Source organism: Glossina fuscipes, unplaced genomic scaffold, assembly GCF_014805625.2.
Source record: "Glossina fuscipes isolate IAEA_lab_2018 unplaced genomic scaffold, Yale_Gfus_2 1, whole genome shotgun sequence".
Taxonomy (NCBI): Eukaryota; Metazoa; Arthropoda; class Insecta; order Diptera; family Glossinidae; genus Glossina; species Glossina fuscipes.
In genome coordinates, this window is record NW_023998415.1 from 35,536,261 (window position 1) to 35,550,418 (window position 14,158).

The 14,158-nt window shown below is 35.1% G+C and overlaps 4 protein-coding genes across 4 annotated transcripts in view; 3 read left to right on the forward strand and 1 right to left on the reverse strand.

Moving 5' to 3' along the window:
- Nucleotides 1-1,683, forward strand: part of LOC119644921 (mucin-2-like) — a 3,197-nt gene extending 1,514 nt beyond the window's left edge. Inside the window, exons 3-4 of the mRNA XM_038044665.1 lie at nucleotides 9-450; nucleotides 520-1,683. Coding sequence (XP_037900593.1) covers nucleotides 9-380 — 372 coding nt within the window. The 3' untranslated portion in view covers nucleotides 381-450; nucleotides 520-1,683. The remainder of the gene's footprint in view (nucleotides 1-8; nucleotides 451-519) is intronic.
- On the forward strand, nucleotides 1,683-2,499 carry LOC119644922 (peritrophin-1-like). The gene is made up of 2 exons (XM_038044667.1): nucleotides 1,683-1,751; nucleotides 1,801-2,499. Exons 1-2 carry the CDS (start codon nucleotides 1,683-1,685, stop codon nucleotides 2,497-2,499), a joined length of 768 nt encoding a protein of 255 aa, XP_037900595.1.
- A 6,032-nt stretch (nucleotides 2,500-8,531) lies between these two features.
- Nucleotides 8,532-9,473, reverse strand: LOC119645160. Its single transcript, XM_038045127.1, has 2 exons — nucleotides 9,366-9,473; nucleotides 8,532-9,302 (listed from the first exon to the last, which is right to left on the reverse strand). The coding sequence occupies exons 1-2, from the start codon at nucleotides 9,370-9,372 to the stop codon at nucleotides 8,671-8,673; spliced, it is 639 nt and encodes a 212-aa protein (XP_037901055.1). The 5' UTR covers nucleotides 9,373-9,473; the 3' UTR covers nucleotides 8,532-8,670.
- A 2,407-nt stretch (nucleotides 9,474-11,880) lies between these two features.
- Nucleotides 11,881-12,797, forward strand: LOC119644923. Its single transcript, XM_038044668.1, has 2 exons — nucleotides 11,881-12,102; nucleotides 12,166-12,797. Exons 1-2 carry the CDS (start codon nucleotides 12,096-12,098, stop codon nucleotides 12,795-12,797), a joined length of 639 nt encoding a protein of 212 aa, XP_037900596.1. The 5' UTR covers nucleotides 11,881-12,095.
- Nucleotides 12,798-14,158: the final 1,361 nt, after the last annotated feature.

The following is a 14,158-nucleotide window of genomic DNA, read 5'->3' on the forward strand; positions in this document are numbered from 1 at the left end:
CAACCGTTCCAACGACGATACCAACAACATTACCAACAACGGTACCAACAACAACACCAACAACAGAACCGACAACTGTTCCAACAACAACACCAACAACTTTGCCGACAACAGGACCAATAGACAAGCCAAACTCAATATGTAGTGATGGTCTAATATACCACCAAGATCCGTATGATTGCCACTATTTTATAAAGTGCGCCAACGGTATACCATATAGATTTAAATGTCCTTCACCATTATTTTGGAACCAAAGCATATTATCTTGCACCCGGAGTGGTGAACACTGCAATTCTTCGATAACGACGCCAAAAACACTGGCACCAACGACGATGCCAACAAGCAGACCGGCGGATTTCGACGTGATACCACACGCGTGAATGGTGACCGCGTTTTGATATGTGAATAATTACCTTTATAAAAATCTACTAATTTATTGTTTTTAAAACAGTAAGTTTCTCTAATAAATTTCTTATGCTATTTTGAATTTTTGTTTCCTTTAAAAATTTTATTACAAAGCTTTTCTCAATCAGTACAAGACTTTGAATATTATCTGTTTCGATCGCTTCGCTACCCAAGTTCTTTATTTTAAATTGATGTTTTTGCGGGAATGAAGGAGTCAATTTGAAACGTAATATGTGCTCATATAAAGAGTGCCAGTCACTGTTTAATTCTTTTACTGCTTCAAGACATCACTTTTGACACTCAACTTTTAATCTAGCATGTGCTAACATATAATTGAACCTTTGGTAACGCTTATTACGAACACGATAGTTGCTCAAGTGGGAAAGTGGACAGCGGAAATTTTTAAGTAAACTCAATACCTAACGTCAGTCAAAAAGATATGTTTCAGAAGCGCTTTCCTGCTAGTTTTCAGTTATTTCAAAATATAATAACCGTAACAACAAGAGAATGGCAAAAACATCCATTTTTAGCAACTGCGAGATATTCAGCAAGAGACGATAAACGGAGGAGCTTACATAAATCGATTAAATATCGTGTTACAAGCTGATCGCAAATATGCAAGAGTGAGGAATATCCTATATTTCAAAAATAGCAACAAAAAAAAAAAAAAAGAAAAAATAATACGTTGGTTATTTTGAATAGATAGATGTAAAGCCTTTACGACCTCGATATTTTGAAGTAACATTACAACGACAAAAGTCGGTTTCAAATGGATTTTAACCGAATTTAATTTATCCAATGAAGCAATTTACGAGAAAAATTAATTTTATTATTATAATAACGATTGCAGTAAGTGATGTTACAAACTGATGAATAATATGCGATAAGAAACCCTGCAAAACTTCATGAAGTTCATGAAATGCGACATCTTAAATATTACCTTACATTTCAACTGTTACTCTTCGATGTTTATTTTATATTCTTACTATTTATTTTATATGCATTTCTGTTTATTTACATTTATAACATAAGTACGCTAATATTTAAACAAACTGTAGTCTGAGTAGAATGAAAAGAGATATTATCAGATTGAATATTTATTGATTAGCAATTAATTGATTAATGTTCTATCGGTCTCTTCCACATAATTACTGAGTTCAAGGCAATTTATCCCCTTAACATGATATAAAAGGGCCTTTTGCAGCAATTCGAAGCGTAGTCGTTTGTAAAAAATTGTATTAAATTTACTTAAAAGAAGCAAATATATTTCAAAAACAATGCATTTGTGGTTAAGCATCATTTGTTCTTATCTACTATTCAAAGGATTCAATTGTTACAAAGAAGAAGTGAGTTGCTCTCTTGATCACGAAGAATGCATAATAACGGAGATTTTAGTTAATTGTTTCAGAACATCCTATAAAACATGAGGATTGTCCCCGGTTAGATGATAACAATCATCCAATACTTCTTGCCCATCCTAATGATTGCCGTCGCTATTATAGCTGCTTAGACGGTTTCGCGTATCCTAAAATGTGCCCGGAAAATTTGCACTGGAGTGCTGTAACATATCGTTGCGACTATCCGGAAATTGCCAAATGCGAAACGGAAGCCAACATCGATAATCAAATTGCAAATGCTAATAATTTCAAATCGAAAGTTTACTTTCAAAACCATCCCAGCGATTGCAATCGCTTTGTTCAATGTCAAATAATGAAATGCCCACCCAATTACCATTGGAACGCGAAAACGGAACGTTGCGATTTTCCTCATTTGGCTCAGTGTGAAAATTATCCTCCATCTTCTAATCAGTCCGCTGGTGCTGCCACCGCTAGTACACCCCCTTCATCAGGTAATCAAGAAAACGGTGTCACATCTCCCGGCTGGCCTGCTGGTAATGACACTCAAGCATCGTCCGGCCACTGTGCAGTCTGCGATGCGCTTTGCGACCGAAACGATCAAATGTATTTACCGTTCCCAGGCAATTGTCATAAGTTCATACAATGCAATGGCATAGCTTTCATTTTCAATTGTCCCGATCATTTGTATTGGAATGCCAAATTAAATGCTTGCGATCGCATTTGCGTACCAAATTAAAATTACAGCAAACAAAAGCAAGAGATGCAAAAAAAAATAAAAAATAAAGAAAGAAGAGAAGATAAAAGAGATGCAAAGTTTTGCAAAATTACTTTTAAAAGCAAACCTTTTTATTATCAATTATACTACATTGCATACATGAACCCTATAAAATACGACGATATAATAAAAATTTAATTGATTTTTTTTATTAACTAAAAGTATGCAAAGCTATATGAAAATGAAGCCATACCAAAAAAAAAAAAATTCTACATTAACACGTTCGCGGACAGCAAAAAAAACTTGAGTAGGGAGCCAAAAAAAATGGCAATATGTTCTAAAATTAGAAGATCGTATTTGAATATATATGCAACGAATGCTATAGCTTTTACGATAATATAGATCAAATTTTTCAACTGGGATGACGTGAACGTGCTATAGCATTCAAATAAGAGAAAACATGAGAAATCTGCTCTCTTTCTAGGGTATAGAAATTTAAGAAGTTAGAGCCGCCCTAAGGAAATTTGTAAATACATAGGGGAGAAAAAAAAAAATTACGAAGCAGGCCATTGATTATGTATGGGCTTAACTAGGTTTAATTTTCGAGTTTCGATTAGTTAAGTTAAATGCACGCGTAAGCGGTGCCAGAGACGCTCTCTCAAAATTGGCAAAACAGGCGTAAGCAAAAGCTCACGCTTTTATAAAACAAAACAACTGTAAATTGAAAATGGAGTAAATTCCAAAGAAAGTTGTTTTCTTACAAGCTGTTGAACCTAAACAAAAAATTTTTAATTTTATGACAGGCAGGTAAGTTACTTGACTTGGTCTTATCGCCAACAGGACTGATCCATGTAACATGTAACGTCGTAATAGTCAAGTAATGGTAAGAAATATATATATATATATATGTATGCATTAGGCCGAATGCTTCCTTCCTGTCCTCATATTATTTGATTTAGTCGTATAGCATACGCGAACGTATTAAGTAAAACTTTAAAAGAAAATTAAAAATGAAACGGCACATTATCATAAAATTATTACTAGCATTATACTACGATAGAGATATCGAATTTAGGGCTGAACATCTCCTAGAAGAAAAGATCTTTTTCTTTCTTCGTGTATAAAAGAAGGCGTGGGTATAATAAAGTAATTATAAAGCGTATGTTTAAGTATTAAAAAATATTAAAATATGGTAACACTGGAGCTATTCCAATGGATTACCTTGCAGCTTGTGCAATTTTAAATTTAAAAAGAAAAAATACAATCAATCTTCATGGCCAGAAAATCTCGAATGCGGAACCTTGATGAGAAAAACAAAGTGTATAAATGACTGCCAGTAAAAAAAAAAAAAGTAATTCATTACATGCGGCAACAAATGCAGGAAACACTTGCTTTCTATATGCTTGATCATCGTCCAAGTGTATCAGAATATCAGCGACGGATGAGGCGTGAAAAATAAAGCGACTTATGAATATGTATTAACAATCATGACATTTTCGCAAGAAATGTTGCAGATGTTATATAATTTTATTACAAGTTGTTTTTTTAAAAAAATTCGAGACACAAATGAAAAATATTTCTTGTTCTGTTTTTTGCAAAAAGAAAAGGAAAAAAGTTAGGAAATATAATAGATGACTATCCATAAATAAAAACTTTAAAAACCTTTTAGGACCAAACTTAGGATCACCTTTCAATTGTAAGTGTGCAAGCGTCTTCTTCAGGCTATGCAGGCTTTTAGTTCAATATTTCTGGCCGTGAAAGTTTCGGCAGACGGTTGGATGGAGTTGATTCATAAAAAAAAATATAAGTAGCATTTGCGATTTTTGGCTTCCGACTTTTCATCGTTAGAAGCGGACGATCAATAATAATAAGAATTTTCTTGGGTGAGTAGTATAAGAATTACACGATATTTATTCGATGGCAAGTGTATAAGTTGGCGGAACCAGCCAGAAATTTCACGCGATCGCGATAAATATTTGTATCAGGTTATAGATAAACGATCTTTTGTAAAACGTAACATTTTGCCTACTGACGGTTTACTTAGGTAAATCCCAACCTCTAACTATGGTAGACATGACAGTGATCGAAGGACGATAACGCTGTCTTTTTCTAAGCTTGATCTCTAAACATCAACAATATATATTTGAGTTCCAGTATAGCAGTATATTTTATGCGCTCTGTGATGTGTGTCATTTCAATGTTACGAAAAGTATGACAAATCTAGTATAGCTCGCAGCCCCCTTTCGCCGTACACTGTCTAGTTTATAAGACAATCATTTCCTTTTAGTACATAAGCAGCATTTTAACTCAATAAAAATCAGCAGTTAATGTAAATGCAAATACGTCCTATTAATTTTTCAAGTGTTTACGCGACACATTGGCCCGAGCGCCTAAACATTATTCTAAACAATCAGAAATTTCCAACAGTTCACATAAGTTAATGTCTGCCTTGTTTTCTCGCCTTCGGCCTACAGGTCGCAATTTTCAACCTATTTTGATGAAATTTAGTGCACTGGTGTGTTTTGGTCCAAGGACCAAAGCTATTGAAAATAGTTTAGATCGAAGCAGTTTTTCGATCACTTCCTCTATAACGCCTAAAAAAGTTATTGTATCAGTAATCAGTAGTAAAATCTCTTCCGGTATGATTCATCTGAAGAAATGTGGAAATGTGGACAACTTAAATTATTCAAGTGAATTAAACGAGTGAATTACACAATGACAAACAAATGCGTACTCTTAAGTTACATTTTTAAATTGCAAAATCTCTTAATTGCTACCATAAACCAAGTCAGGCTGGCAAGTGCATTGATATTAAGCAGTAACGAGTTGTGTACTTTCGCAGCGTCAATTATGCTTTTCCAAACTGAATTTTCCAATTTATATATATTTTGGTAAAAAAAAATTAAATTTCTAATTTAAATTAAGAAATGCTGCAACATAAGAATTCTTTGCGATAATTGTGATGCTCTCTCGTATCTAGTTTGTTGAGAACGCGTCTGGGAAATTCATTGATAACGCCCTGTAGTTCAATTTTAAAGATATAGTTCATGTTACCATATATAAAACCTCGATTAAAACCAACGTTCTCTGTATATGCCGCATGGCTTACAATTCAAATTTTCCATCAACTGTTAAAAGGGCAGACGTAGAAATCGAACTCGATAGATTGGTTTTTAATCGACTTTAATTTTAAATTATTAACAGTGGGTCGATACTAGGTAATACATTTAAGCCTTCATTGATTGTTTTGACTAAACCTGCTTCAAGCCAGCATGGGCGTGAAAGGTGGACTTGCGCATCACCAGCATATCAATGGACCCTAACTCGTTGACATCGCTTACCTTGATAAGACATAGTAAGTGTAATCGCTGGCGAAAGTTCTTCTATAGAGAACATCATTGGATTCAACAAATTTTCGACCCCGCTTGTACCTCTGCACTTCTTCTTCTATTTTTTGGAAAACTCTCGCCAGTAATATTATATGTCTATATATATATATATATATGCCTTTCGCTATTGCGCTGTGTGTTAGAAAATAAAATAGCTCTGATCAATAAATCTGATTTTATATAATACATAATGAAAGTGGTAATATTATTATTCTAAATAAAATATTTATCTTAATTATCATACTATTATTATAATATGCAACTATTATGTATATTACATTATTTATTACATTAAGTGCTTGCATGTATTTTGATCAGCGACATGTATTGCTGAATATGATAGAGTAATGTGGAGTCTTAATGTACACGACAGTTATATTCTATGATTTTGACCATTCTCTACGTAAAATAGCAGTCTACCGTTTAATAGCATTGACTTATTCAGTGTATGCCGGCGATAATCACCGAAAGTTCGAAGTAGCGTTTCCGGCAATCATTACTTTTGTTGTTTGATTTGGGCTGCCGAAGCCCATGAGACACGTTTACAAGCTTATCGCGATGCTGCTCCATCGAAGCACAATTCTTGGTTTTGGTTTCAACGGCTTAAGAGCGGTGATTTTGATGCCAGTGACAAAGAACGGACTGGAGAACCAAAAAAAAAAAAGTTTGACTCGATGAAAACTCATCTCAAACTCTCAAAAAGCTTTCGAACAGCTTAGCAATTGATGGATCAGCCGTTTCTAAACGTTTGCATCGGATGGGGCAAAAATCAAAAGAAGGGAGAATGGTTGCCTTACGAATTGACTGAAAACACCATTTCGAACTGTTTCAACATCATTTTGCCAGGCAAAAAATGGAGAGTTTTTTGTAGCGTATTGTGATTGCCGATGAAAAGCGGATCTACTATGACAATCCCAAGCGCAAAAATGCATATGTTAGCCCAGGATAGACATCCACATCGACACGGAACCGGAATATTCATGGCCATAAAGTTTTGCTGTGTTAAGGGGGGTGTGTTGCAAGCTGCGTAAGTGTATTACGAGTCGCTGGAACCGAATGAAACTGTTACTGCAGATGTATACCGACGTCAATCGAACAAATTGAGCGATGGATTTGTTGCGAGAAAGACAGATCTTCATGATAACGCGCGGCCACACGTTACGGGAGCTGTCAAATACACACTGTTACAGTTTGAGTGGGAAGTTCTACCGCACCCGGTGTACTCACCAGACATAGCACCTCCTGAGTACCACTTGCTGAGATCGATGCAGTGTGGCTTGGCTGGCAGGCAGTTTTGAAATACTGAAGAAGCGCGAAAATGGATCGATGATTGGATCGCTGCGAAACCAATCGCGTTCTTTCGATACGGTATCGCCACATTGCCGGGAACGATGGGAAGAAGTTGTAGAAAATGACGGAAAATGTTTTATTTAATATATATATTTGCACCAAATTTTCTCCGTAAATTAATTTTTCATTTGTTTACTCTTAATACGCTCTTTTTACACACTGAGAAAAATTGGCAATTTTGTCTTTAAATTTACAGTTATGAACAATAGTTTGAGTATTGCAGTCAGCATTGCATTTGCCTTTTTTATAAAATTGCCTTAGCCAAAATTATCGACGACTTTAACCCTTCTTATGCTCTACATGACTTATGGTATAAGATATATTAAGTTTGTGCGGAAGGTTCTAAAATCCAGAAGGACTTGAGATAGATCCACTTTTTGCAATATCGATCGATAAGCGTGTTTGTCCGTCTAATGTATCTCCGTGTATTTTTCTGTCCAATACATTTTTTGAATCCCAAGCCATATAAAGATTCTAATGAAAAATAAGACATTGTATGTCACAAACGTCCAATTTCTATTATTTTGTGATGAAAATTGATCTTTAGTAAATTAAGCTTAGAAAATTTGGAGCACATTTGGGCCATTTAGAGACATGAAAGCAAACCCTTCTATGGCGACAAAGTGGAACATGTGGCTTGTTATGACGGAGACAACTGAAATATAGTAAGATCTTTACCAAGTAAATTAAATTTGATAAATTTGGACCACGTTGGTTGGCGGTTGGACTATTCTCCAATATGACGGCTATCATAAAAATTATGCATTCACAAAAAAATTTGATGAATAACTTTTGGTGCATTATTAAGAAAATTAGTGAATGACTGTATTAGCCGAGGTGGTGTACAGTATTCAACGGTTGGCATTGCTCGACTATAGTATTCTTACTTGTTTATAAATGAAATATAAATAAAGTTGGATTATACGTTTTCGCCGTATATGAAAAGGAAATATGCAGCGTTTTTATCGTATGCTAGAAAAAATTGACAGTGGGCGTTATTTGGGGATAAATTATTTTATATATATTCATTTTGTACGGACGTATGTAATAGCGAGAAAGGCTTAAGGTAGACATAAATTTTATTACACGGAGTGATTTTCTGAATCGATCTGTCTTGTCTATCCGTTTAATGTCTCTCGATGTATTTTTGTGCTTGGCCTATAGGTCGAGAATAAACGCTGTTGAAAATGGTTCTCTTCGATCCACTCTTTCGACCACTCTCCACATAACGAATTACTTTAAAAAATCGTTGCATGGGAAAAAATTACACAGATGCAAAAGAACTAAATGTGAACATAAGAAGTTTATATAAAATATATATGTTTTTATTATATTTAAATTCACATACAAAAAACTTAAAACTAATTCAGCTATACATGGAAGCTGTCTGGAGAGGTCAATGCCTCCATTTGATATTTGCACAGAAAGTTAACGCGATGCGCACTTAATATATTCACCGCACTGATAATCTTCTATTATTTTGATTAATAAGAGCACAAGTTTTTAAGTCACTATCATAAGCTGTTCCTTCAGCACAAGGCCGTTCAATGTCACACTCACACTGACAAACAATGAAACCGTTTTTCTCAGCAAGTGGAAACATGGCCCCATCCGGCTGACCAACACAATGCTTAGATGCATGACACGCAATACCTGATGGGCCGACTTCCGAATGTCCGTCGCATGGTGGGCACTCTTGTTGTGGGCATTCTGCACATGCCGGAGGCGGTGGGCATGGCGATGGAATGTGATCACATACTTTGTTGTGATCGTCAAAAGCAGTTCCTGGTGGACATGGCATTAAGATATCACATCCACATTGACAAAAAATGTAACCAGTACTTCCATTGTCGGGGAACATAGTGCCATCTGGCTGATCAACGCACTTCTCGCTTTCGTTGCAGTAAATACCTGAAGGTCCTGTTTGTGGACGTGGTGTGGTTTCTGTAGGTCCTGGCTTGTCTGTTGTACATGGCGGGCATGTAACCACGTTTGCGCAATTAGTTGGTGGAGGACATGTAGGCGTGGGTGGGCATGTTATACCGTAGCACGCACTTAGTCGCAAAGCCAATAAAAGGATGTAAACTAAAAATTGGATAGAGTGCTTCAGAAAAATTATGGAAATTATCGCATATTATCGCATATTACCTTTCATATTTAATTTATGGAATTTTTTCAAGTACTTTAAATATGCGTCCCGGTAGTCTTGCTTGCAGAAATATCAAAAAATATTTATTATAGCTCAGTACTCTTATCATATATATATACCGAAAATTATTTGCCAGACCTGTTTTAAAATACTATGCTATTCCATTTATAGAACAACTACTTGACAAATAATACCGATAACACCGCTTGTATAAATTTTCCAGGTTTATTACCTAAGTTTATTTATATCAGTAAGATGATACGTTCGGTATAAGACAATAGGTGATAAATTACCAATGAAACAAAGTATGTTTGTACTATCAAAAGTGCAAATCACTTTTTGTGATACTTTCATACTAGCACTAGGTTAGACGAAAATAACTAAACATACTGCAGTGGGCCATGGCCCAGTATTAACTACCATACAATGATTCATATAGCGAATTTTCAGAATACGCTTTAAATTTGAAAGTTAGCGAAAAGTGGCCCGAGCCTGACCCTTTTCAATAACCTTCGTCCTTGAACGAAAACGTGTCGCTGTGTCAAATATCATCAAAATATATCAAAAATTAAACCCTACAGATTGGAGATAGAAACAGACAGACGAACAAACTTATCAGGGCCTATCTTAAGTTCTCCTGGGTGTAACGTATATCCGTACAAACTTACAATTTAACAATTTATTTGTATCACAAATGCCGTGCAATATACAGACGATTTTGTATTAGTTTGCGTTTCAATTTCTCCAGACTTGTCATAAGTAGGTATAGATCGATGCTTGACTCCTTTGATGTACCGCGTAATATAAAACTTTCACACGTGACATTGAATTTCGTTTAAAACATTTTTGTTTACCTTATTTATACACTGGTGGAAAAAGGACGCCATCGGCAAGTGGATGAGAACGAATCATTTTTGCGACCACCTCTTCACGTGACTTCTTGTTTAGAAAACTATTTGCAATTTTTAAATCGCCTAGTGGTTGACTCTCTATGGGAAAGAAATGCGATCGGTGGTCTAATTTTTGAATATCGCCCGATATAACGGTTTCTACGAAAAGTAAGTTTCGATATGCGCTACAACATTTGTAGTGTTAAGTTTGTTCGAATGTGTGTAAAACGTGGAAGGATATGACATGCGATTTCGAAAAGGTCCTTGTATGTAAAGAAGAATTTAATTTTTTGATATGGAATGAATGTGGAAAATTTTAAGTTTTGAACCATTCTCCGTGTAACCGTGTTTCTAAGAAAGATAAGCCTTTGTAAGGTAAAAATGGACAAAACTGATCCGTATTAGTATTTTTATATAAAAATTAACTGTGCCGAATTTGAACCATCCCGATCAACTTTCAACTGGATCCTATCTTGTATAAGGACTCTCATGAAAAATGAGCACATGTGTGGCTTACGGTGACGAATTTCGTACGAATATCAATTCGCGTTTAAGGTCCCTCCCGTGTAAAAGCTCAAAAGAAATATCTGTTTTTACAGGGAAATAGTGTAAAATTTTTTTATTTTATCATGAAAATAAATAAAGAATTGTTATAGGTGAAGTGTGGCCTTCTCCGAGTATGATTTTTTTTACTTGTTAAACAACAATTTCATCACTAGATTGCTCATCGTCATAATTACGATGGGAGGTTTGTACGAAAGATCGGCTTATGTAATACCACTTTCATTCACCCAGCAGACACATTGCAATAGTTAACTAACAATATTCGTTCTAGACGATCCTAAGTGTTCATGCAATGACAATTTCCAATATTACTTGATACATTAGGAGAATTCCAGGATTATTAGGTAGATAGAATAGATTTTGTAGCCAGCAACAACACATATGCCCCTGATAGGCCCCTGATTTCCCGTAATCAACCACCATTGGATAGATATTGTCATTAAAAAAGACATACGAGTAAAAGCGATCGAGTTAGGTCATGTTTCGTTTTAGTTCATGATTCTTTTTCTATTTCCCCAAAATAAGTGCAGCAATTATTTTATTTATTAATAACTTGCCGCAAAATATGACAAAGATAAAAATGATATAAGTGCGCTTGGTGTTTTATTTAAGATGTATGCTCGCATGACACCAGAAATGAACGGCAAAATAATTAGTAAATAGCGATAGCGCAACCACGACATTGCGAAATGGGAAAAGTATTAAAATGGAACTACTCTTTATCCATTATACTTTTGATATGAATTCAAGATCAATTAATTGATTACTTCCAAACATGCTGCCAAAAACAGAACAATACGTAAATAATTAATTAAAATGTGTTATCGTTAACAGATTGAATATCTAACAATACGATTTTATAAACATGATAGAGAAACACCCGCCATTTTAAAACATATAAAATAGTATCAACTTTTAATATAAAAAAAAAAAAGAATAATAATTCTCTTCTTATTGCTGGGTGCAATGTTTTTCGAAAATTCTTAATATATAAAGCACTGACCAAGTCAAACTTATCAATAAAAGAAAAAAAATATATACATATTGCTATTGTTTATTCAATATTGTTATTATCGGAAAGCCTCTTAACAGATGCGAAAAGGTTATTACTCTTCGTTTCTTATCATAGAAATAGTGGAGTGTTTTAGGAAATAGTTTCCGGTATTTATATAAATAAGAATAGCACAACAAATGGCAAGCAGTTTGTGGTGCTTCCGCTGACAACTCTACCGGGAGGCATACTTAAAACACTTGAAAAAATTCCTTAAATTAAATATGAAAAGTAATATGCGGTAATATGCGATAATTTCATTAATTTTTCTGAAGCACTTTATCCAATTTTTAGTTTACATCCTTTTACTGGCTTTGCGACTAAGTGCGTGCTACGCTATAACATGCCCATCCACGCCTACATGTCCTCCACCAACTAATTGCGTAAACGTGGTTACATGCCCGCCATGTACAACAGTCAAGCCACCACCTATAAGAAGGGCACCACGTCCACAAACAGGACCTTCAGGTATTTACTGCAACGAAAGCGAGAAGTGCGTTGATCAGCCAGATGGCACTATGTTCCCCGACAATGGAAGTACTGGTTACATTGTTTGTCAATGTGGATGTGATATCTTAATGCCATGTCCACCAGGAACTGCTTTTGACGATCACAACAAAGTATGTGATCACATTCCATCGCCATGCCCACCGCCTCCGGCATGTGCAGAATGCCCACAACAAGAGTGCCCACCATGCGACGGACATTCGGAAGTCGGCCCATCAGGTATTGCGTGTCATGCATCTAAGCATTGTATTGGTCAGCCAGATGGGGCCATGTTTCCACTTGATGAGAAAAACGGTTTCATTGTTTGTCAGTGCGAATGTGACATTGAACGGCCATGTCCTGAAGGAACAGCTTATGATAGTGACTTAAAAACTTGTGCTCTTATTAATCAAAATAATAGAAGATTATCAGTGCAGTGAAGATATTAAGTGCACATCTCGGTAATTTTCTGTGCAAATATCAAACGGAGGCGTTGGCTTATCCACACACAGCTTCCACGTATACCTCAATTAGTTTTAAGTTTTTTTAAGTATGTGAATTTAAATATAATAAAAACATATATATTGTATATAAATTTTTTATGTTAACATTTAGTTTTTCCAGTGGGCGAACCCTATATTCATGTTTCTTTATAAATGATTTTGTTTTATGGGTATGTTGATGGTACTGATTGGTCGCGTTGAGGAGAACATTTTTATTTAAGTGTATAAAAATCAAACGATAGAGTTTACTAAACACAATCTGATGTCGTTTTTCTCTTAACATTATAAGGCCAAACACCTTATAATAAATTAGTGGCATTTTTTCCAAGATGCGGTGTTTATTCTACGTTGCCATTAAACATTTGCGTTCGTATACATTTTTTAAATATTTCGCTTTACAGTCGCGTGACTTTGCTAACAGTAATTTCGTCAAGGCATACTATAGTGTGTGTGAAAATGAATATTAAATGAATGTTTTTTTTTTTTTTTAAATCAAATAACGATTGCTTAATACAAACAAATAATATCTTTTTACCTGACGCCGTCATCAGGGTGAAAGATCGGCGACCGATGGATCGTATAAAGTTCAGTGCAAATATTAGCGCAAAATTTCTAAAATTGTTTTCACCCAGCATGTTCTCATGTACTTAATCACACAATTACGGTTGAAAAATGAAAAAAAAAAAAAAAACAAAAGTCTCATCCTATCTCTGCTTTGTCTGAACTTTTGGAACGCTTGCGCGCCAATTAAATCGGGTTTCTTCTGCAATTGAGAAAAATTGCTTTAGTCTAATCAGCTAAATTAAAAGTCTAACCATAATTGTAACGCTGCGATAAGTTAAACATTGGAAGATATTTGGGTGGGGTACGGCATGACTAAATGAATAGCTATTATTAACGGTCCGCTATTCTTGGGCTTTTGATACCGTCAATCATAGGAAAAGTAAACTTTACTTTCGATTCGGGGCTCTAGCGATCATGTTAATAAAGACTTATGTAGAAAATCGATATTCAGCTTTTTCTCTTTTTCATGCGTTTTACAAGACTATATAGGGCCGATTGTGTTTGATATTTTCATAAAATGCCACGACTCTAAATATTTATTTATATGATATTGATGAGCAAGTCCACGTTTCACGCTCCGGTGGATTTGGCTCAGCGGAACAGAAAAGATTTAAGATAAAGAATTAATTACAGTTATATCGCTCGCTACATACGAGTTTTTCAATGTCATTACAAATCTTGAACTCAAAATTGAGTGTAGACCAGTCAGTTAACCACTGACAACTGACCCCTTT

Excerpts from the sequence above, each read along its gene's own strand:
- LOC119644922 (XM_038044667.1), top strand. The coding sequence starts at position 1,683 with ATGCATTTGTGGTTAAGCATCATTTGTTCTTATCTACTATTCAAAGGA. Across the intron at positions 1,752-1,800 it reads TCAATTGTTACAAAGAAGAA|TTAATTGTTTCAGAACATCC; the intron begins GTGAGTTGCTCT and ends CGGAGATTTTAG.